The 25,588-nt window shown below is 39.1% G+C and overlaps 1 protein-coding gene and 1 non-coding gene across 2 annotated transcripts in view; both read right to left on the minus strand.

The window, feature by feature from the left end:
* Positions 1-25,588, minus strand: part of LOC124805499 — a 139,438-nt gene that overhangs the window by 110,039 nt on the left and 3,811 nt on the right. Inside the window, exon 2 of the mRNA XM_047266063.1 lies at positions 10,343-10,376. Coding sequence (XP_047122019.1) covers positions 10,343-10,376 — 34 coding nt within the window. The remainder of the gene's footprint in view (positions 1-10,342; positions 10,377-25,588) is intronic.
* Trnat-ugu lies at positions 25,315-25,388 on the minus strand. The gene has a single exon. It is a non-coding gene; the product is annotated as a tRNA-Thr (tRNA).

A 25,588-nucleotide genomic window follows, 5' to 3' on the forward strand; every position in this document is an offset into this window, starting at 1 on the left:
CATCAGTCACATACTATACTTGAGATGCCATATGATTGTACTTCTGACAGTAAGTGCAAGTGTGGTACTGAGTCAAATGCTTTTCAGAAATCAAGAAATACTGCATCTACCTGACTGCCTTGATGTGAGCAGGGATTCACTTGATCATGCTGGGTGGCATGAAGGAGTTCGTTCTGTCAAGATACCTTATTATGATTGAGATTAGATTATGTTGTAAGATTCTATAACAAATCGATGTCAAAGATATGCGATGGCAATTTTGTGAATCACTACTTCTACCCTTCTTGTAGACAGGTGTGACCCGTGCTTTTTTCTTCAAACTACTGGGCACTTTTTTTTGTTTTTTTTCCAAGATATAAACAACAGAGTATAGTTAGAAGATGGGCTAACTCAACTGCAAATTCAGTACAGAGCCTTATAAGGCTTCTATCGTATACTGGAGCTTTGTCCAATTTTAAAGATTTCAATCACTGACACTTATACTTATTTCACTCATCCTTTCAGTGGTGCAAGGATTGAACTGGAGCAATTCCCTTGGGTTTTCTTTGTAAAGGTACATTCGAAAACAGAGTTATGCATTTCAGCTTTTGCTTTGCTACCCTCAATTTAAATTTCAGTTCCTGTTTCATTCACTAGGAACTGGACACTACCTTTGGTGCCACTAACAGCCTTAATTTCATTGAGTTTTGTGAAAGATGATGTGACTATATTTTTGCTAAGGTAGTCATTAAAGGCTTCATGCACTGCTCTCTTGACAGCCAAACACATTTCATTCAGCAGCTCTCTCTCTCTCTCTCACTCTCTCTCTCTCTCTGGTGCTGTGTTTTGTTTTGCACCTATGATGCAGTAATCTCTGTTTCTTTAGAAGTTTCTTCACAATGACTATATATCATGGAGCATATCTCCCACTATGAACAGTTCTACTGCATACATACCTATCCATTGCATGGCCAATTATTCTTTTAAACTTGAGCCGTAGTTCCTTTACATACGCCTGCCCTGTGTTACAAGATTCAAGTTCCACACTGAGATATGACACTTCTGATTTTTATCTAGTTTACTGAACATATACATCATTTTGCTCATTTTAGTTTTACTTTGTACTTCGGTTGTCATTGCTGCCACAACCAAGTCACAGTCACCGAAACCAATTTCAATGTGGACATACCAAAAGAGGTCAGGTCCATTTGTTGCCATTAGATGCAATACATTTCCATTATTAGTGAGGTACTCTTTAAAGAAGGCATTTAGTACCGTTCCACAGGGTGTCTTATCAAGCCCACTACTAGCAAAACTTTGATTCTCCTAATTGATTGTTGGATGATTAAGATCTCCACTGAATACATCACTTCTTTTCATCTCTTTGCTGACATCTTAAAGTACTGCTTCTAACACTTGGCAGCTAACATAAGGAGTATGTCTACCATGTCAAACTTTTGAGTTATGAATTCCTGCTCAAAGATGGTGAAGTTTGGGCTTATTAATGAATAATTAAATGAGTTTTGTTATGTGTTGCACATATAAGCAACCAACTTGATGTCATCAGATAACATGAACAAGGAAACTTGCATATTTGCAGGACACATTTACCAAAGCAGAGAACACTTGCTAGGATGACAGGACCACAGTAGTTCATACGCAGACAGAAAAATGTTAAAGAATGCTCACAACTAAATGGTTGTGCATTACTACAGGACTGATTAGACCATAAAGGATTGATGAGCTTTCATGTTTAGGGCATTTAACAGCAGACTTTACTATCATCCTAATAACTTTTAAAATTTTCAGTACAAACAATGAAAATATGTAACCGCAGTAAAAATTAAGGATCAAAGTATAAGGAATATAAAAATAACACTAATTTGAAATGTTTAAAACATTAATCATTAATATCTAGAGGCATTAATGCCCAGATAGATACTGTGTTTGTTTTTCTGACTGTTTCGGTAAAAGGCTTGTTTCCTCGGAGACAGTGTCATTGTCCATCCCAACACATGACACATGCTCCTAGAATATTAATGTCATTTACTTACAATGGAACACAACAGGCATCCAATACTAATGGCTCTTCTTGGTGGAGTGCCCTATATGGAGAAGTGCTAGTGTTATCTCATTTAATTTGAGTGACTGACAGGAAATATACAGCTGTCAGGCAGTTAGTTAATCAATGGGAGCTGGTTTTCAGGCATTTCTATCGCCTATATTCTGTGACTTTTCATAATTATCGCTCTCCACAATGATACCACAGAATGCAAGAGGGTGGCATATTCCATCAAAATTATATTTTGTTTGACTGCTGCGTCTACCATATAATTATCATGGATTACATTTCTAGTGCTGAACACAATGATATCACTGTGTGTTGCTTTTGGAAAGAGAAAGTGCAGCTCTAATCAAACTTCTCTACAGGGTTTGCACAGGACATTATTTGAACAAACTACATGAGGTATGACGATATTCAAATCTCTATTGTTTGAGAGCCATGAAGAATGCATATATGACGACACCAAAACCCATGAATTCAGTCAGTAAATGAATTCTTCGGACTTTATCTGCGGAAAACTGAGTGGCAAACTAACGCCAGAAATGGACACATGTAAAACAGAATAAACATGCCTGATTTGGTCTCTGAGTTTGGAAATTGTTGAAGGATGAATAATTTAGTTTTGCACAACTGTTGAATGCAAATAACAGTGTGTATTACTTTCGTACTTGCCAGTAAAGCTCAATTACATTATGAACAACTCGCAAGACAATGCCTACTCTTGGGCCCTAACACTTCAACTGTGACTCCTCACCATAAAACATGCACTTGGCCACAGAATCTTTGTTCATCCACAATAATCACTCACACTCCGGCGGAGCAGCTCTAAATCAGTTTCGCACAGGCATGAACTGCTTAGGGATCCAGATGAAACAAATAACTGTAGAGAACCATTCAGAATATATACCGATGATTCAAAGCATTATGGCCACTGACCACTATGAGATTAAATATGGCCTGTGTTGCGGACACATGTTATGGTAAATAATGTGACAAGCAGAGCAGAGATGAATGGGAATCATCCAGGCCGCAAAAAAGAAAATCCACAGATAACTGCAAAATGTCAAACTCGTCAGCTGTTGGCTTGTCACTATCATGAGTATCTGTGGAAAGTGGAGAAAGGATAGTGAAACCACGAGAAAGCATTGAGATGTTTGATGTCTACACCTCATCATAGAATGTGGAGACTTGCCCCATTTGTAAAGCAGGATAAGCAGAGATCTGTGGGAGACCTGATGACACAGTACAGATTTGGTGTAAGCACAACTCTCATAAGTGTTCCCATGTTGACCAACGACACTGTCAGTTACAACTGTAGTGGGCATAGGATCATTGACATTGGAGCATGGATCAGTGGAAATTGGTCATCTGGTTGAGTGAATCACATTTCTTGTTACATCATGTTGATGGTTTTATCTGGGTACTTGCTGATACAAGGGAACAGCTGTGTGAAACATGCACTACATCATAAATGAAGGCTGGTGGGAGGCAGTAATATTCTATGGCGTGCATTTACCTGGACTTCTATGGAATTTGTGTTGGTAACTGAAAGCACTGTAACACCTGTAGATTGAGTACACCATCCCTGCATGCTTGATGTCTTTTCCAGCCATGATGAGATCATTCAGCACGACAGCTGTCTGTGCCACCAGTACAGAGTGCCCAGACTGAAGCAACCATTAACAGCTGTCCGCTGTAGTGGATGCTATGCATCACTGGGATGAACATTCTCCTACAGAGTACAAGCAAGCTAGTTAATCAAGATTCTAGAACAATTTCTTAGCTACTCCTAATGAAGAAGGAAAACAAATGTCATATCAGCAAAATTTTGTTGTACTCTGAAGAGGTGCTGTAACTGTTTACTGATATAACTGATGATTTAAAATAAAACTCCAGATGTCTACAAAAAGGTCCCACAATGCATGTAAATTACAGGCTGGTGGTTTGTGGACACAAAGCTGGAGACTGTTACAGCCCTAGATGTGTTCCACCATGTTCAAATCAGGCTAATTTGTTGGTAGTGGCATCAATGTGAGTACACCACCATGTTCCTCACTGCAGTGTAATTCTTGTCCTGCGACACAAACTAAAAGATTCACCGCTGTTGGGAAAGACATCAAGCATTAATGGATGCAGGAGGACTACAATAATGTACACACACTCCTCAGCTTTCACAGTGCCTTCAGTTACTAGTATAGGTTCCACAAAAACCAGAGTGAATGTCCACCATAGTATGGTACTGACTCCCACCAGCCTGCATCAGAGATGCAGAGTACATTGCGTGCAGCTGTTCATTTGAATGACTACATACCGCACATGACTGTCAACATGATGTAACAAGAAAAGTGATTTGTTCACCAGGTCACACATTTCCACTGATCCACACTCCAATCTCGATGATCCTGTGCCACTACAATTGTAACTGACAATGTCATCGGTCAACATGGAAACATTTGCGAGTCATCTGCTGTGGAGTCCTGGTTCAGCAAAGTGTGCTGAATGGTGGGATCCAAAACATTTATGCTTGCACTAATACTGTACTGTGTCATCAGATCCCTGCCTATCCTCCTTTACAAACAGGGCAAGCCCCCAACCTCCACATTCTGTGATGAGGTGTGGACATCCAACATCTTGACGCTTACTCTTGGTATCACTATTCTTCCACCACTTTCCACAGATACTCATGATCGTGGCAAGCAAAGAGCTGACCAGTTTGGCATTTTGGAGATGTCTGTGGATTTTTCCATTTGTGGCCCATATGATTCCCATTTGTCTTTGCTCCACTTGTACACTTTCTTTAACACATTATGTATCCGCAACAACACCTGGCTGTATTTAATCTCATAGTAGGCAGTGGCCATAATGCTTTGAATCATCAGTGTATATAGTAAGTTGTTCTCTGCAATTAACTGTTTGATCTGGATCCTTAATTTATATGTGGCTAGTGGGAAACTGATTTTTAGGGAAACTGATTTATAGCTTCTTTTCTGGAGTGTGGGTGATCACTGAGGACAAGAAAGATTTTGTGGCCATGTGCATGCTGTGTCGTGAGGAGTCACAGCTGAATTGTTATAATCCAAGGGTAGGTCGTGTTCTGTATTGTTGATACTCTAAGGAGCTTCAATACCATATATGAAAGTAACAGGCAGCGTTCTTTGAATTTAATGGTCATGCAAAACTAAATTTGTCATCCTTCAACAATCTCAGATGTCACAGAGCAAAATGGATACGGGTATTCTGTTTTACATATTTCCATTTCTGATACTGACAGAACACAGCCAGCAAATCAGACAATGAGAAATTTGTGAGTAAGGTGCTCTCTTTTCCTATGCATTATCAATAGTTAATAGTAGTTTTACCAAATGATGGGAGCTCTAAGTCATCAGTGTGGCGACCATTTTTTCAGTTGACTGGCTCTGGTATTTCCCCTTCTTAGATTGGTCAGGCAACTCCCATATCAGATCTTAATATCTGAGGATTCTGATATTTTAACATCTGAGGCATCTGGTATTTTTCTTCTTCTTTGATTGGTCAGCCAACTCACAAATCATATCTCAACATCCGAGGCAATCCGCTTACCTGCGTGTCATCTGAAGCAGTCCACTTATCTGAGTAACTACTGCTCATATTTCATGTAGCCCAGACCTTACATAATTTTTCAAGTAGCAAAACATTTTCAGTTTAAAGTAAAATGAAGGGTTTAATGAATAATGGAAAATACCTTGTGGCAGAAAAAGTTAGCTTTTGTGTATCGCGCTGCATTATTAGAGATCAATATGAAATGCAAATTATTTCCAGGTTCCATATTTGAAATACAAATGTCTATGAATACAGAAATAGCGATACTTATACTCATGAACAGCTTTGCAATAAAGTTCTTCAATAAGCTTAAAATATTATAGACATGAGGTGGATACATGTCTTCAGTTCACTTCAATACTAGGCAGGCCTGGGCTTGTCCTAGGACCTCAAAAAGTGACCCTTTGGGTAACGTTTCAAAATGATGCCACTTCATTAAGTCTTCCATTTCACATACTCAAAAATATTCTGTCACATGCCATTACAATGCATGATGTATTAGGAGGCAGTTTTTCTATGGCAAATAATTTATTTTGTTTGGTCGGTTACTAGAGAAAAATGAAATATGGTTTAGGCTAGGTAAGAATTTTACACCAAACTCAGTATAATACTCTGGGTGTGTTTCTCAGTTAGCCTACAAATAGTTGTTACCATAACTACAGAGGATCCACAGGCAATACACATTAATCCCAATGACTCTTACTGAGTTAAACTAAACAAATTTACTATGTTAAAAATATTATTTTAATACTGCTTTGCTTACAAAAAGAGAAGTTTCTGCCCAAAATATTAAAACTTTCCAATTCAAAGTATAATTTGTAAGTATCAGTGAATTTCTTGTTCATAGTTTTCTTAAATGCAATATTAGGAATACATAATGACCAAAATAAAGAATATGTAATCTCAAACAATGGAAAATCCAGGATGGAACAATGGTAATATTATGAAAAGGATAGATTGCTATTCACCATGTCGAGGGGATGGTAAGTCACAGACAGGAACAACAAAAAGACTGCTAAACATGTGAGCTTTCGACAAAAGGCCTTCTTCAGAAGTAAACAACACACATATGTTCATGCAGGCATCACTCACACACATAACCATTGCCCCTAGCCACTGAGGTTGGACTATGAGCAACTGTGCACGATGGAAGAAGAAATTTGGGTGGTGGGGATAAGGAGGAGGCTGGGATGGGGACAGGGAGGGCTAGCAGGTTAGGAGTGGGAGGCGGTTACATGCTGCTTGTGGGAGCAAACAGTGACAGGGCAGTGCAGTTAGGTGCACCCAGGAGGTTGGGGGGCAGGGAAGGGGGAGGGGGGGGGGGAGCAAAAAAGGAGAGAATTAGACGAGGAGAAAAACACTGCAGGTCTGTCACTGGAGTAGAAGACTGTGTAGTGATGGAGTGGGAGCAGGGAAGGGGATAAGAGTGAGTGAAGCACAACAACTAAAGAAGGTTCAGGCTAAGGGGCTTACAGGAACATAGGATATACTGCAGGGAGAGTTCCCACTTGAGCTTTTCAGAAAGGCTGATGTTGGTAGGGAGGATCAAGATGGTGCAGACAGTGAAGCAGCCACTGAAGTGAAGAACATTGTGTTGAGCAGCATGTTCAGTAACTGTGTGGTCCAGCTGTCTCATGGCCACAATTCGGCTGTGACCAATCATGTGGACAGACATCTTGTTGGTTGTTATGCCCATGTAGAATACAGTTTAACTTATAAATCACATGACTGGTTTCACAGATGGCCCTGCCTTTGATGAATAGGTGATACTTGTGAGTGGACTGAGTAAGTGGTAGTGGGACAGGTCTTGCATTTAGGTCAGTTACAGGGATATGAGCCATGAGGCAAGAGGTTAGGAGCAGGGATGGAGTAGGGACTGATGAGTATATCATGTACGTTCAGTGGGTGGCAGAATACCACCATGGGAAAAGTGAGAAGGATAGTGGGTAGGATATTCCTCATTCCAGGGCACAACAAGAGGTAGCCAAAACAATAGTGGAGAATGTGATTCAGTTGCTCCAGTCTTGTGTGATACTGTCACGAGGAGGGTTCTCCTTTGTGGCCAAGCAGTGAGACTTTGGGCGGTGATGCACAACTAGAGTAATAAGGCATGGGAGCTCTGTTCTGTACCAAGGTTGGGAAGGTAATTGCATTCTGTGGAGGTCTGAGAGAGATACTTGGTATATTTTCAGAGGGACTGCTCATCACTGGAGATGCAATATCTATAGGTGGCTACACTGTATGGTATGGTATGAAATGGATGGCAGCTATTGACGTGGAGAGATTGCTGATGGTTGGCAGATCTGATATGGACGGAGGTACTTATGTAGCCACCTTTGAGGTGGAGGTCAACAACGGGGAAGGTGCCTTGTTGGGTTGAGAAGGACCAAGTGAAGTGTATGGGAGGGAAGGTGCTGAGGTTCTGGAGGAATGTGGGTAGGGTGCCCTCTCCTTCCATCCACATCAAGACGAAGAAGTTATCAATGAATCTGAAACAGGTGAAGGCTTCAGGATACCGGGTGGTTAGTAACGGTTCCTCCTGATGGCACATTAATAGGTTGGCATAGAATGGTGACATGCTAGTGCTCACTGGTGTAACACAGATTTGTTCATAGGTGATGCCTTCAAAGCTGAAGTAACTGTGGGTGAGGATACAGTTGGTCATGGTGACCAGGATGGATGTTGCAGCAGATTTGGAATCAGCAACAAGAACTGTGGAAAGTTGGTGGGGGAAATGGTTGGTGTCTTTTATGTAGGAGGATAAGTTTCGGATAATACACTGAAGGTACTGATCTACGAGAGCAGAGATTCTATCAGTGGGGACATAGTAACTGGAAACAATGAGACACCCTGTGTGGTTGGGTTTATGGACTTCAGAAAGCATATAAAAGATAGGAGTGTGGGGAGTGGTAGGGGTGAGAAAAGAGATACACTCTGGAAGGTGTCCTGGGATGGTTCTAAGGATTTGAGGAGAGAGTGGAGATCCTGCTGGATTTATGGAATGGGGTCACTGTGACAGGGTATGTAAGTTTATGCATCCGGCAGCAAACAGAGTCCTTCTGCCAGGTAATCTCTGAGGTTCAAACCCATAGTGGTGGAGCGTTTGTCAGCAGGTAAGATTATAAGGTTGGGATCAGTTTTTCGGTGGTGCATTGTGGTTCTTTCTGCAGATGTAAAGTTAGCTTCCATATTGAGGAATGATGGTGAGGCAAGCTGTGAGTTTAAAAAATTCTGTAATCAGGGGGTATTTTTTTTTTGGGGGGGGGGGGGTAGTGGGGGTGGATCACAGTTGGATTAGGAGTAAAGTGAGTCACACAGGCCTCTGCATTAGTTCTGGGTTGAATCTTATTGGTATGGTTGGTGGCAAAAAAGTGTTTCCACTGTAGGGACTGGGAGAAAGAGAGAAGTCTTTAAAAGTCCAGCTGAATTTGGAACCGGGGCAAAAAGTAGGGTCGCTGGAAAGAACTGGTACTTCCGTGGGGCCGAGGTTTCTGGAGGGAAGGTATGTGTCTGTATTTTGGTTCTGTATTTTATATGGTTGTGGGAGGGAGCCTGCACCATCTGGATCCTTTCTGCCAACACCAGCTTTTCTGAAGTGCACAGTTAGGAACTCACTGGAATATATCCTAAATTCCTGTAACCCACTTGGCCTTGACCTTCGTTAGTCCCAGTCCTTAACCCATGTATCCCCTTCCCTGCTCTCATTCCTGCACTACACAGCCTTCTATTCCACCAACGCAGCTACAGTCTTCTTTACCTCCTCTACTTCAATCCTTTTCTGCCTCCCCCCCCCCCCCCCCAAACAACTGAATTCCTCTAGCTGTCCTAACCTGTGCCTATGATGCCCGTTTGCTCCTGCAAGCAGCATTTTACCATACCCCACGCCTTCCCTGCTATCCCTCCCCCTCCCCACCCCAGCCTCCTCCTTAGCCCCACCACTCAACATCACTTCTCCCATCATGTGCAGACGCTCACAGTCTGGCCTCTGTGGCCAGAGACAGTAGTCATGTGTGTGTGTGTGTGTGTGTGTGTGTGTGTGTTTCTCGTTTAGAAGAACTATGTTATCCATTTTCTAAGATGCTGACTGCTTACTTATTTTAATTTTGTGTACCCTACTCTTCAAATAAATTCTTTTAATCCATATTTTTATTTCACTTCATTGTTAGTATTCTGAAGACTATGCACTGAGGTGGCTGAGTGGCACCCTCTTGAACCAGAAGTAAACTAACAGAACAAATACTCAGCACCACATTAGTAATGCACCACCACTGATTAAGTAACCATGGTCAAAACACCCTTGTTGAAACCCTACAAAGCAACACTAGCGAGCCACTGAGGATCACAGTCAGTCTCATGTACCAGTATCAGACCTGTGACTGTTAGCATTTTGACCCCCAGGTCGCACTGCCTAGATGAACATCTGTTATGATGTTGACACCCCCCACTACTGTCTCCACTACTACCACTTCCAAGTTACAGAAGCAGGAACTGACGAACATGCTCTAAACCTGCAGGGACCATAACTGTGTCGGCGTTAGTAGTATGTATATCATCCATTTTAAACTGTCTGACTGCTTGTGGGCTACATTCGTAGATACCTATCTCCCATACAGTGCTGTCATGCTATTCTGATATTCCAATGGAGACAAGCCTACTAAACTTATTTGCTGGAGAGCTGAGAGGCTATTGTGAAAGCATACCTGAATCAGATACACTTACCTGGAAGCCCAGACTGGGTGAAATCTACAATATGCTGATACAATTTGGTGTCAGAAATCTGATATCAGCTGTTCCATTCCACTGTGTAATGAGTCATTGCTGTCCTCTGCCCATTCAATACCAAGTGAAATCTGATGAAAGGAGAGACAGCAGTTCCTCCAACAGCAACCAAGCAGTAGAATTCACTATGGTGTGATGACTAAGTGGCAGCCTGGGCATATTACACTTGCTTGTGGATTGCTTGTTTTTTCTGAGTTCTGAGTTTTGTGTGTGTTCTCTCCTTTTCCCATGGAGTGAGAACCACAGACAAGTATGCCACCTGGCACTGTAGATGAGAAAATGGCCATCCATGAGGCACTCCAACATTTCTGGATGATGTCACGCATATATGAACAGATAATCTCACAATGCATAACAAAATGGAAATGTCAAAGGAAGAGAGAAGGGTGCTTGTCTGATTACTTCTTTCTCGGATCAATCATGAGAGGAAAAAAGGCATTTTCCTGGAAAACTTACAAACAGATCCTAGTTTGGATGGTCCTAAAGGGAACAGTTATCGAGTGTGGCTTGGTTGAGGTAAGCAGGAGATGCAAGGTAATATTAAATGTGGCATGGTAAGTTGTGGGTTGCCCACACTTTCTTAGATTTACTGGAAGGTCTGTTGGAATGTTGCCATGGAAAAAATACAGCAAGGTGTTACTAGCAACAGTTTAATGGCATTACCCAGTGGCATCGACAAACCACAGAAGCATTTTTGAACAGAATTAGAAATTTGAATATTAATACTTACAGTGACAGTTCAAATAAAGCACTTGTGCTTGCAGCAGAGCAGAGGGCATTGGATGTTTACCTTAAGAAGTCTCCCCTAAAGTGAGGTGAGAACTCCTGAAAATGATGCATGAAGTTATTATGACCACCACGACCCTGGCAGAGGTCACGGCAGTAACAGGAACTATAAAGCAGGTGGGTATTCAATGCATAAATGCATAAATAACATGTTACCTGTATGGATGATCACGACATGCACAATGTGACAGCAAAGAGTTCCAGTATAGAATTTGAAGACAGATTGGGCACTGGGAGTGAAAATGCTACCATCAGTTTTAATGGGGGCAAGGTGGAAGGGCATGATGGGTTTCACACTAACTTTCCATCATCAAACAGAATTTATTGTGCAACGGACACTGCACAGTGCTCCTTGTTTAGTAAACAACAGAAACCAGTACCATCTTCACCACAGATAAACTTCAATAATGAATGCAAGAACTGAAGATACCAAGGTTGAAAATCAATTACAATAAAAATAAAATAAAATTTTATCTTGTAATTTTTGTTGCTTATTATGGAAAGAACATTAAACATGAAGTAGACCTTGGGGTATACTACATATCTATCAGGCCTACCCCAACCTTTACTTTGTATTCATACAATGAATAAGATTAAAATAATATGCAATCAATACACTGAAAATAAAATAGTAAAAAATTACAATGGAGTCACAGTTTTTGTATTTGCAGCAGTTGAAGACGACAGTAAAATGCACAGCAGAAAAATAAACAGAAGAGTAAAATGGCCTGGAGTGATTTAGTTAACCTGAACAGGAATTCCAAAATTACGTTTCTGATGCACTTAAAATGGAAAGTTCACAATTAGTGTAACTTCTGACAGTGACAGTGACTTTCAATGCAAAAATCACTGAAAGGCCAAGGATTGCTCACTGAGTAATGGAGATAGGCATGTTAGAAATTACTATGAGACAGAAGAAATCAGACAACTAGATTAATTAACAGATTGAGCTGGAGACTTAATTACGAATATAACAAAAATAAGTTAACAAAGAAGTTCTTCGCAGGATAATGAGAAGCAAGGAAGGATTGAGACAACAATGTAATGGAAGGCAAGTAAATGACAAAAAGGATGCAGGGATAATATGGATACAATTGTAGGCTACATGACATGAAAAAAAGACAGGGGAGCCATCTATCCACCAGGGGGTGTCAACTGGTTGACATGGATCTCAACTTGTTGACAATGATGAATGATGTAGGCCCTAATTAATAAAAGTTTCTGCAAGTAACATTAAAATAAATGGTAATGCAGCATTTTAGATATTCAGGGCCAAAAATTTTAAAATATAGTCCTCACTTTCTAAGATCTATAATAACAGCTGACAATTGTGGGAGGATGTCAACTTCTATTTAATCAGTATCAAAAATATTTAACAACCTGAGGCAGCTGGAGACCATGTGAAGCTCACACAATCTGTACTATTTAGCCTATATCACTTATTTTATTGATGTTCTCATTTTAGTCTTTAGGGTATAAGGTTCAATAAGTAGCCAACCATTAACATTTATTGCTTACGACTCAGAAGGCTTTATAAAGTTCTGTACAAGGCTACGGGGGTAGAGTGGGGACGTAAAAGCTTAGCTCTGGAATGCACGGAGGGATTCAAAGGAAACTTAATCTATATGACTTCCTATCTGGGGAACAAACTACTATGGGTGATAGATGTGACATTGGGGTTGGGGTTTCAAGGTAGGAGGCAACATGTGTAGATAACAATAAAACAAGAGACTAATATTAGTGTCAAATTCAGCCTCTAGGAGAGTAAGTAGGCTAGAAAGACAATGACATGTACAAATAACTGAAAATGGCAGTTTTATTTTATTATTAATAGTGCTGAGTCCATAACTACCAGGCTACTTTATTTATTCTTCCTCCTAAAGCAAAAACTGAAAATACTGTATGTAATAAAATGCCACAGTACGATATATGTACACAATACACATCAAAATACTTTTCTTAGATTTGTCTTTTATGCACTGCAGCTTTTCCAGGTTTATCTAGCAGCTTTAGTTAGTTATAATTTGGAAAGTACCATATGTTAAATGCGAAGAAAACATCGACCATGGGCTATGCTACATATCGCTCTATTAGCACAATCTTTACTTTTTATTCACATTTGATGGCTTTGCCAACACAGAATCAAATTGTCATCTCATACTTCGTGTGATACTACAGATCAGTCTTGACACCTAGATAAAGACTTCAAGAGGGAACACTATCACATTCAACCTACAAATGGCCTCCATTAAGAAAGAGGTGGCAGCAGCATATACGACAAGAAAATGATGTAGGTGTATACGCCTGATAATACAGGTTGAGAACATGGACTGTTAATCTGACCAAACGATTTTGTGCCATATTAAACAACAATTTGTGTCACCTAAACATGAAACCTGTACAGCAATCAGCAAGCTGTCCACTATTTTTATTTATTGATAAACAATAGCTGCATGATAAACAACAGCATCTGGTGCCTGCATATAAAGACAACTTCATTCTTTTCAGTGTTGAGTATTGTTCTTAACAGTAAAACAGGTAATCATATCAGTCAAGGATGACACTGAAGAAAAGGTCAGATCAACACAAAATTCACAAAGAGAAAGAGTGATATAATATTTACTCACTTGTATTTATGCATGAAATATATTATATATACAGAATTTCCTAATCTATACTATTATCATAAAGCAGAAAGATAAAGTTTTAAGGAAAGTCATGTAAAATGTGTACTTTAACAGATTCAAAGTTAGCTCTACAACTACATTGGGATATTGTCTACATTGGTTTGTTGTAGAAAAGAAATGCTTTCCTAGCACTATTCTGACAATTCCAAAATGTGCTACCTGTAGGAGTTAATGTGTGGCATCCTGGAGGTGTGTGGACTGAAATATTTCAAAACGGAAAAATTTGAATATTCCTGCAAACTTGGTTTCATCTTATCAAAACTTTAATAGTATACATAATCCATGATGGCTAATGTAAACAAAAAGGGCTGGTAATTGGGATAAAACTTATGTGATCCAAACATCAGACACTTTAAGAACTCAAACGTTCCTGTAAAAACTGCACGCAATATTCAGTTTAAGGCGACAAGACATATCTACATCGCCCAGCCACTTTAACTGTCTGGTGACATAACATACTGTGAATCACAACAATTGTGTAGTCAGACAACAATACTATTAACAGAATAAAGATTCCAGTGGTCAAACACGTAAACAATATAGAGCTGTGGAAGCTTCCTTGGTGTAGATTTGTTAATATTACAAGCAACACACTGATATTGTACTGTAGCAGACGCGTTAAGCACTTTCTTCTTCAATAAACTTAAGACAGAAAATTAATGTTACGACTTTATAATACACCGGTTTCCTCGTTAATTTTGACAATAGGAATGTAAACAAATCATTAAAAATACCTGCAATAAGTAATAAATTGTTGAATTACTCGGATAAATCATTTTCTTCTGTTATTTTGATGGAACCTCTTCTTTCAAATCACAATAACTTGCTACACACGATCTATGTTTCACAACAAAGTTCATTTCTCCACAATAACTGTTCACTATTATTAGCCTGAGAAAAAACCTATGACAATTTTGCCGATGTCCACATTGTGTACGACACTAATATAACCCAAATCTAGTTGTGGTGTATTTTATACGCCCGTTGCTTTATTTATTTGAGGAATTGAAGTCTTCATACATCCAATTTCTGACGTACTTTTATATATTTATGTGGTATAGTACGTGAGCTGCAATAAACAAGAACTTCCGGCAACAGCATTGGAAAGTGTTTTGTTGCTGATTTCAGTTGCGCGCAAATGACGGAACATATTTGTTGCGAGAGTTATACTACTGTTATTAGTACAATTCGCCCAAGTGACGATGTTACTTAAATTTATGCTACAAATGGGCGTTTTCAAAGTAAGATAGCATGAGTGTGGGCACAATATCGTGGCGGTATGCCACGCGTAAACAAACTAAGACTTTTTTTTTGGGCCGGTCGAGGGGGGGATTGTGTGGGGTGGGAGGGGAAGAGAACCGCCACCCCTCTCGCAGGTCAGCCACCCCACATTCGTGTTTTGTGCTTGAGCGAACATAGAACTATATGCGTTGTGATAGGTACTGGACTGTGGTGACAACGAACATATAAAAGTTTTGTGTAATGGGAACTAGATCTGTCATTCTAACTGACATATTCAGTGAAGATACCTATTACTACAAAGTGCGTATCTGTTATCAGTAATAATATGAAATTATACGCAAACTGAAAGCCTGATAGAAGAACAATTACGGATGTTTGATAGTGTAATTAACTAAACACAACTTATTACATGTAAGCACATTGCATTAAAAATGTTTTTCGCCGTACATTAATCACTTTCATGTCACTCTCGACCATGTCTAAATTCATTCACGGCTGTGTCCGTAAGAGTTGAACCCTTATATTCACATGAGATGAGTCGTCACTAGAGTCATTAGCGATCATGCCGTCAATTGCTATTTCCAAGACACCATCGCGCCTCCTGTATCATCCTCCACATCTTGTTTTTTCTGCAATTCCCTATCCAAGAGTTTGCAGCAACAAAATAAAACGCAGCGCTTGCGAGTTTTTAAGGGTTTGATGCAGACATGTCGCCAAAGACATTGTGCTCCCCTACATAATGTTCAGACTATGCTCGCACCAGTTCGATTAAGTTCTGGGTGCAATTGTGCCGCGTAAGGCGAAGCAAGGTGCGGCACACGCTCTTAGCCAGTCCGTTAAATACACTAATCTTGTCATTACATTTCTTTGCCTACACTTGAACAAACAACTCAGTCTTTATGATGTTGCCGTTGTGTTCTACACTTCTTTTACAGTCATTCAGTATCCCTGGGTATAATAACGATGGCATTTTGTCCAACTCCCTGGAATGGCAAGATGCACTGCCCATCACAATAACAGAATTGGGCGGGTGATTGGGAACACTATCTCCGAAAACCATTTCTCGAAATTTTCGCAATTCATTTTCCTATGGTAACTCGCCTTGCGTCGATTTCGCCCAGAAATTTAGCTGCGCTTTCCTAACAATCCGATCCAACAATTGTCAGTATCATTCTTCTAGTGCCACTTCCCCACATCATAACACCAACTACATGTATTGATTTCTGTCATCATTTGTCACATGATAGTTTCCTGTCAATCTATGACTTGTCAGGGTAAAAAAATATCCTGGCAAGCTTACCTAATACTCTGCATGTGTCCAAGGAAACGTGACCACCAGAGCAAAACGCCGCCATGTTCTAGTAACAGATATATTTTGTTAGGTACGGATCCCACTGAATTTAAATACATTTTCAACGAGGCGTTGCCCAATCTTCAATGTATCTTCTAACACTGGATGTTATTTACTTCTGCAAGAACAACGTCTCAACTGTTTTGGACTTATAACATGACTTTGCTATCCTAGTACTGTGAATAGGTGATAGGGAAAACAACAACTGTTACACTGCCCAAAGGCATGCAGTTCTATTGTATGGTCAAAATATTGTTGCTTCCTCTTGGGTAAAATATTTTGGAAGTAAAATAGTCTCACATTTGTATCTCCAGGTTGGGACTACTCAGGAGGATTTTGCCATCAGGAAAAATAAAACTTGCATCTAAGGGTCCAAGCATAGAATGTTAGATCACTTAATAGGTGGGCTAGAGAATTTAGAAAGGGAAATTACCACATTGAAGTTGGATACAGTGGGAATTAGTTAAATGTGGTGGCAGGAAGAACAGGATTTTTTGTCAGATGAATACATGGTTATAAATACAGAATCTCTTCAGGGCAAGGCAGGATCATGTCTAATAATATATAAAGAAAATAGGAATGCAAGTAAGCTTTTCAATAAAGCACGGTGGACATATTATCAAGCATAGTGGATGTATTATTGTAGCCAAGACAGACAAAAAGACAACACCCACCACAATGGTGGAACTTTTTATTCCAACTATCTGTGCAAATGATGTAGATAGTGAAGGAATGTATGATAAAATAATTTATTCCAATAGATGAGGGAAGCAAAGATTTAATACTGATGACGGACTGGAATTCGATAGAATGGCAAGGAAGAGAAGGAAACATAGTAGGAGTGCTCGGATCTGGAGAGTGAGGAAATGAAGAAGGAACTTGCCTGCAGAATTTTGCACAGAGCATAATTTCATCATCACTCATACTTAGTTTAAGAATATGAAAGAAGGCTGAATGCATGGAAGAGACCTGGGGACACTGGAAGGTTTCATGTCGATTATGTATTATGGGAGAGATTTCACAACCATATCTTAAACTGCAAAACATTTGCAGGTGCAGATGGGGACTCTGCAATAAAAATTGGTTACAAGTTGCAGATTAAAACTAAAGAGATTGCAAATAAGTAGGAATTTAAGACGATGGGACCTGCATAAATTGAAAGAAGCAGAAGCAGTTGAGTCTCGGATGGATTGAAACAGGGGCAAAGAATGGGTAGATTTGAAAGATGGAACAGTGACAGCATCAGAGAATGAAAATAGGCAATAAGACAAAGCCCAGTAGAAATTCCTGGATAATGTACAAGATATTGAATCTAAATAACTGAAGGAGAAAATCTAAAAATGTAGCAAATGAACTGGGAGAAAGAAAATACCGGAAGTGTAAACCAGCAAGGTTGAAATGGCTAGACGAGAAATGCAAAGATGTAGAGACATTCAGAACTAGGGAAAAGCTAGATGCCACGCATAGGAAAGTTAGAGACTCTTGGACAAAAGAGAAGCAATTGTACAAATATCAAGAGCTCAGATGGCTAGCCAGTACTAAGCAAAGAACAAAACTGTGGAAGCAATGTGTAGAACAAAACAATGGAAAGACTGGGACGGAATAACATAACCCCCACCCCATCTCAACCTTCGCTAGTCCCTATCCTTCACCTAACTTCTCACTTTCCTGATTCCACTCTAGCAGTACATAGCCTTCTAAACCAGCAATGCACCCACTAGGCATATTTACCCACTCTATTTCTCACCTTTTCCAATGTCCTCCTCCCCCCTCTCCCTCCAACCTCCTGAAACCTCTCAACTGAATATCAGCCCTATCCCACCCCCAAATCCCTTCACAGTGTCACAAACACCAGTACACCTTCCTTCACCCCTACCCTGCTATCCTTCCCCTCCCCACCTACACTAGACTGTTTCTCCATAAAGCACTGTTGCAGTCCGCATTCTGGCCTCAGAAGCCAGAGACAGCAGTCACATGCGTGTGGATTGTTCTTATGTCAATGTATGTGTGTGTTTCCAAATTCAGAAGAAGGGAAAGATTAAATGTATAGCAGTCTTTTCGTTGTGCCTGTCTGTGAGTCAAAGTCTCCTCTCAATGGCGAATATACTACAGAATATCCACACAACAGAAATAAACTTAAATATAATACTATAGAAAGAGAATAGAAGATGAAGATGAGTTTGAAGAAAAACCTAAGTAAAAAAAAAAAAAAAAAGACTATTCCAGATGACATTCTGTGAGAATTATTGAGGTCCTGGGGAGAGGACAAAACTATTCCACTTGGTGTACAAGTATACCAAGACAAGCAATTGGATAATTGTGTGCACAGTGTTGTGTTCAATATGTCAAAATTTATAACAAACAGAGCATTCGTGGACAGCATTAATTTTCTGTTTTCATTTGAAGAGCACTGCTATTTAATCATACGGACTCCTTTGAGAAGCTTATGGTGAACAAGCTCCATTGCAAGAGACATGTGGACGATTGTTTCGGCATTTCAAAAATGGTGACTTTGATGTTGCAAACAAGGAACATAGTAAACCACCACAAAATACAAATATGTGGAACTGGAAGCATTGTTGAATGAAGATGATTCACAAACACAAAAACAGCTTTCCGAGCAATTGGGCGTTAGTCAATACGATGTTTCCAATCAGCTATGAGACATGGGAAAGATTCAGAAGACCAGTAGATGGGTACCACGTGAGTTGAACGACAGGAAAATGGAAAAGCACAAAAACACAAGTGAAATTTTGCTTGCTCAGTACAAAAGGAAGTCATTTTTACAACATACAGTTACAGGGGATAGAAAGTGGATTAATTTTGAAAATCCCAAGTGAAAAAGTCATTGGTAGACCCAGTCACATCAACCACAAGACCGAATTGCTTTGGTACAAAAATTATGCTCTGTGTTTGGTGGGACCAGAGGGGTGTGGTCTATTATGAGCTGTTAAAACCTGGGGAAACAGTTAATGCTATATGTTACCAAAAACAATTGACCAATTTGAACTGATCACTGCTTGAAAAAAAGGCCACAATACCAAAAGAGGCAAAACAAAGTCAGTTTTCTTCATGGCAATCCTCCTTCATATACAGCAAAACTAATTAACGACATGTTGGAAGCACTCACAGCTGGGAAGTTGTACCCCATGTGGCTTACTCACCAGACCTGTCTCCTTCCAGTTACCACTTGTTTGCATTGATGGGTCATGCACTCGCTGAGCAGTGCTTGGTTCGTAGGAAGATGTGTAAAATGGTTCAACGAATGGTTCGCAACAAAACAGGAAAATTTTTACTGGTATGGTATTCACAAATTGCCCAAAAGTTTGGAAAATGTATAACAAATGATGGAGCATACGTTGAATTTAACATGTTTCTTTTTAAGACAAAAAAATCCGCCTTTCATACTTGTACACCTGGTACCTTAGAAGATAGAAGAAACGTTAAGCTACAATTATAGCATTTGTTGATTTAGAGAAAGTTTTTGACAATGTTAACTGGAATACTCTCTTTGAAATTCTGAGAGAAACAGGAATAAAAATAAAATGAGAGAATTGTTATTTACAATTTGTACAGAAACCAGACCGCAATTATAAGAGTTATAGGACATTCAAGTTAATCAATATTTGAGATGGGAGTGAGCAGGGTTGCGGCCCTTACCAAATGTTATTCATTCTGTGCATTGAGCAAATAGTAAAGGAAATCAAGGAAAAATTTGGAAAGGGAATTTAAGTCAGGGAGAAGAAATAAAAACTATGCAGTTTGCCAACGACTTTATAATGTTGTCAGAAACAGCAAAGGACTTACAGGAATGCTGAATGGACTGCATAGTATCTTGAAAAGAGGTTATAAGATTAATGCCAACAGAAGTACAACAAGGGAAACAGGATATAGTCAAATAAAAACTGGCAATGGAGAAGGAATTAGATTCAGAAATGGGACACTGAAGGTAGTAGATGACTTTTGCTATATGGACAGCAAAATAACTGTGGAAGGCCAAAGCAGAGAGGATACAATATGTTGACTGGCTATAGCATGGAAAGCATTCTTGAAAAAGAGGAATTTGTTAACATATAATGTAAATTTAAATGTCAGGAAGACTTTTCTGGTGTATTTTCTTGAGTGAACCCTTGTCCAGAAGTGAAAATAGAAGGTTTTGGTATATGATGCTACAGAACATTGCTGAAGATTGAATAAGTAGACTGAATAACTAATGAAGGGGTAATACATCAAATTATGGAAATAAATTGATGGCACAACTTGACTAAAAGAAGGTATTGGTTGATAGGTCACATCCAAAGGCATGGAGGATTTGTCACTCTGGTAATGTAGGGAAGTGTAGTAGGGTAAAAAATTGTATAGGGATATCAAGGGATCAATACGGAAAGCAGGTTCAAATGAATGTAGGTTGCAGTAGTTATTCAGAGGTGAAGAAGCTGGCACAGGTTAGAGATCAGTATCAAACCAGTCTTCAGACTGCAGATCACAACAACAACAACAACAACAACAACAACAACAACACTTGTACAGTACAAATTATAACTAAAACTGACCTCTTCTTCTAAGGAGTCACAGGTGATTCACCAGAGTAAGAGCTGGCACAGTTCCTAATCCTATCTATGCTCCATAAACTTTTGCCATTGTAAGTGACACCTCTTTTATGGGCTGTGGGTGCTTTTTGTACTCTTTTACTATCTCACAATATTCTAATACATCGTGTATCATTTTAGGTGAGCTTCAATGCGTATTATAAACCTTCCTTTCCTGTTAGGGGTCATGGGAGTTGAACTCAAACCCCGTGATGGAAATGGAGTAGCGTCTTCACTCATGTCAAAATAAGGTAACAAGCAGTGCAGAAAACAAAGCAAAATAAGCAGAGTAGAAAATACTTGAGGCATTCAGTAATGGTTAACACTGCTGTAAACATGGTGGTACAGGGCCAACCCCAACTGGTATCTTAAGCAATCATAGATCAAAACACCACTACTTAAAGCTGCCACATCATATTGTGCACAAATATGTAAGACTACGCAGCCAGATTGCTAGTTTACTGTCCTATTCTCATACATAAGAGTCCAAGCAATATTCTCAGACAAAACACAAAAAATAAATGTTTTCAGCTTTTAATTGGCAACATGGCTATTCATTAAAATTAGTAAATTTATTCTGTCTATTCACATGGGAGATTCATGCATCAAACACAGCCTATAAGACCTAATTAATGACTGGAATAGTTGCCACGTATGTAAAATGGTAAAGATATGGCTGCTGTACCACTACCTTTAATTCCACAGACTATTCACAATTCTCTGAAGAAAGCAGCAGTCATTCCCTGCTCAGAATAAAAAATGTTGCAGTCACAAATAATGAGAGTGTAGTTCTCCTTCATGTACAGATATTCTCAACATTCATCTATCATTCTACAAGGGAAAAATTCTTAGATAAAGTAAAATAAGCACAGTCAATACATGATCAAAACAGCAGCCAAGTAATTTGCATTCCTGTAATACCATGACTAACAAGAGTTTTGGTAGAAATTATTAATATAATAGTAAGTGAAACAACGCAAACTATTAAAACCCAAGAAATGTTACACATCGACTACAGGCAAAAACTTGTGTCATTAAAACTATGCTTGATAAAGCGTATTTTGTAACTATTCAGAAGCTACATCATAACCATACTGATATGGAGAGCAAGTATATTTAAAAAAAATGCAGAGTGGAGGGAAACTGATCATTGTGCTGCACTGTGGCCACTATGAAAACACAGTAGAACACTGTAGAGACAATGAGCTAATTTTATGGTAAGATAGCTTACAAACCCAAACATATCAGATGAAGTGGAGCATAAACTGTATCAGCATTCCAGTACTTCTTATATACACTCAGAAAAGTGCATACACTATCCCCGTGTTTCGAAACTGAGAAAGTGTAATGGCAGCACTTAAACAAGTACCAGCAAATCAATAAATGAGACAAGAGTAAGGAGAAATAGATTAGTTATAATTCATCATACACAAGGGAAGTGATAGGGCAATTGCCAACACATTGTCCACACATCGTTAAGAGTGCACCGGTCTTCTTAAAAACTTCATTCAAACATTTACAAAGATTGTGCATTGTGTTTCATTCATTTATGGACACTAACCTATCAAAAAAAAAAAAAAAAAACCATATTGATTTGCAAAGAAGTGTGAGATGCAGATAATGTTTCCACACTACAGTTATAAGCAATGTAATGAATGTCCTCTGGCTGTTTACATATTAATGACTTCTGTTTTTTTACAAGATGCTATTAAATTTATTCACCCCAACAGCATCACTTGAAAAGTTGTTTCTGGAGACCATGTAAGCCTGTACAGGGGAAGGTCCTGCTGGAGTAGCACACTAACATCAGCCAGAATAATCTTTAAGCTGCCTTTATATTATGATCACCTAGAAAGCTGCAACAACATAAAAACTGGCAATGCAGCTGCTCATTAATGTCACTGCATTCATTTCATCTGTTCACATATTTCACACACACATTACAGAATTAGTGACTAGGATAGCCACAAGAACACAAATGTGAGATCGTACTTTCTACTACCTTTTTACATAATCGTTTCTTTTATTTATTTTTTATTTCCACGTCAAGTTCCATAGGACGAAACTGGGGCGCAAATCTCCAAGGTCATGGAACATGTCAGTACATGAAATTACAACATAAAAGTAAAAACACGAGAAAAAAAAATGTTTATGAACCCAAAAAGAAAGTCAAGCCATAAGTTCAAGTAAACACAACCAACAATACAACAAGAATCAGCTTAACTTTCCAAGGAACCCCTTGACAGAATAGAAGGAGTGACCCATTAGGAAACTCTTCAGTTTTGATTTGAAAAGTGTATGGATTACTGCTAAGATTTTTGAATTCTAGTGGTAGCTTATTGAAAATGGCTGCAGCAGTATACTGCACACCTTTCTGCACAAGAGTTAGGGAGGTCTGATCCAAATGCAGGTTTGATTTCTGCTGAGTATTAACTGAGTGGAAGCTGCTTATTCTTGGGAATAAGCTAATATTGTTAACAAGAAATGACAGTAAGGAATATGTGTATTGAGAGGCCAATGTCAAAATATCCAGATTGGTGAATAGGGGTCGACAAGAGGTTCATGAACTTACACCACTTATTGTCCGAACTGCCTGTTTCTGAGCCAAAAATATTCTTTTAGAATGGGAAGAGTTACCCCAAAACATAATACCATATGACATAAGCGAAAGAAAATAAGCAAAGTAGACTAATTTTTGTGTAGAACGAACACACACTTCAGACACCGCTCAAATAGTAAAAATGGTAGCACTAAGTCTTTGAATAAGATCCTTTGTGAGACCTCTGAAGCTAAGTTTTTGAATTATCTTCTCACAAAAATTTTCCACACTTGATGATAAAAAATTGCTGGATCTATTTCACACATATTATTTCTTTAATTTCACAGTATCAACCCTATCTCTAATTCATTAGCCTTTTTTCATTAGAAACATTCTCAATTCCTTGACTGAGCATTTATCCTTAAAACGTATCAACTCACTTATGGACATGCCCTCATAAACTAGTGACATCTGACAGTAAAAGACTGGTGCAGGCGTATTTCATACATTAAAAGCGAGACACACTATTCGAGACATTAAGAAATTCTAAACATATTTGTTTGGAAGACTTTTCAATCTCACTACAGATCATTATTCCATTTTCTAGTAAATTCACCCAGACATATGAGTAAGATGTATTGTGGACACTAGATCTATTTGTGTTTGGCATCACTACTACATTGAACAGAGAAAGTATCATCATAACACATAAAAAAAAATTAAGAAATCCAGTCAATGACATCACTAAGTAACAGGAAAAAATGATGCCAAGATAGCATACCAAACAAAATCATAGTTCTTGCAGTTCCCAGAAGCATCAGACTGTTCTGTTAAGTGATTTCAATGTTCTTTCTGCTTACTAGAATTGACCTCTGTGGATTATTTCTCATAGTACTTTGGGAAATAGACTATAGAAGCTGCTACACTACAACAGAAATCCACTAGTAGGATCTTCAGAAGTAACCAAAAACAATTTCAATGAACATTTCATTGAAGCTCCAAGGTCTATAATAATGGAAAACTTTATTCATTACATACTTGAAGCAGAGATTATTTGACACATTTAACTGACATAATAGGTGGTGACTGCTTTTCCCCTGTCAGATAGAGTTTTCCAGACGCTTTGTCCATCGTAAATAAAACAGTTATCAGTTTATTTCCAGCCACTGCTAACCTTTCACACATAACCCTAATAATAATGTGAGCAGGATTTTAGTAATCTCTACTATAATATGGTACATTGGGAATATTGTGTTATGCTGTCTGAATTAGCAGCAATAAGCTACAGTATTGCAAAGAGACTTGTCAATAAGGTACTTTTTTGAAACTTTTTACTCTATGTTACTTCAGCTTTTGTTCTAATAAGCAGTATGAAATACATGGCACGTGTGCAGTAACAGCACTGAGTGAGGTAGGCGAAGCTTATTCCCCCAATGTAATTCCCACACAAGAGGTGTCCCTCAACTGATTGGGAAATTGGGCAAATAAAGTATCAACTTTGGCAAGAGTCATTAGAATAGAGCCACCAGTGATGATATCAGTCTAGAATACTGTAACAAAAAACGAGAACTCACCACAATATGCATCACATAGGGCAGATATGACAATGACATCAGTTATTTAACAACACAAACTGCAGAATAAATGATGACTGACTGACGACCTCAGCTGCCGACAGGTGTTGTTGATATACCTCCATGTGGACAGCTGAAAATGTGTGCCCCGACCGGGACTCGAACCCGGGATCTCCTGCTTACAAGGCAGACGCTCTATCCATCCGAGCCACCGAGGACACAGATGAATAGCGCGACTGCAGAGACTTATCCCTTGCACGCCTCCCGTCAGACTCACATTCCCAACTGTCCACAATTCTACATATGTATTGTACCTTATAGACATTTGCCCACCCACTCATTACTCGCGCACGCTTTGGCGATTCCCGTAAGAGTTTGGGCAACCTGTGCGCATTCGCACAGGCTACCCAGCCATTGA

The sequence above is a fragment of the Schistocerca piceifrons genome, chromosome 7 (genome assembly GCF_021461385.2).
Source record: "Schistocerca piceifrons isolate TAMUIC-IGC-003096 chromosome 7, iqSchPice1.1, whole genome shotgun sequence".
NCBI classification, from domain to species: domain Eukaryota; kingdom Metazoa; phylum Arthropoda; class Insecta; order Orthoptera; family Acrididae; genus Schistocerca; species Schistocerca piceifrons.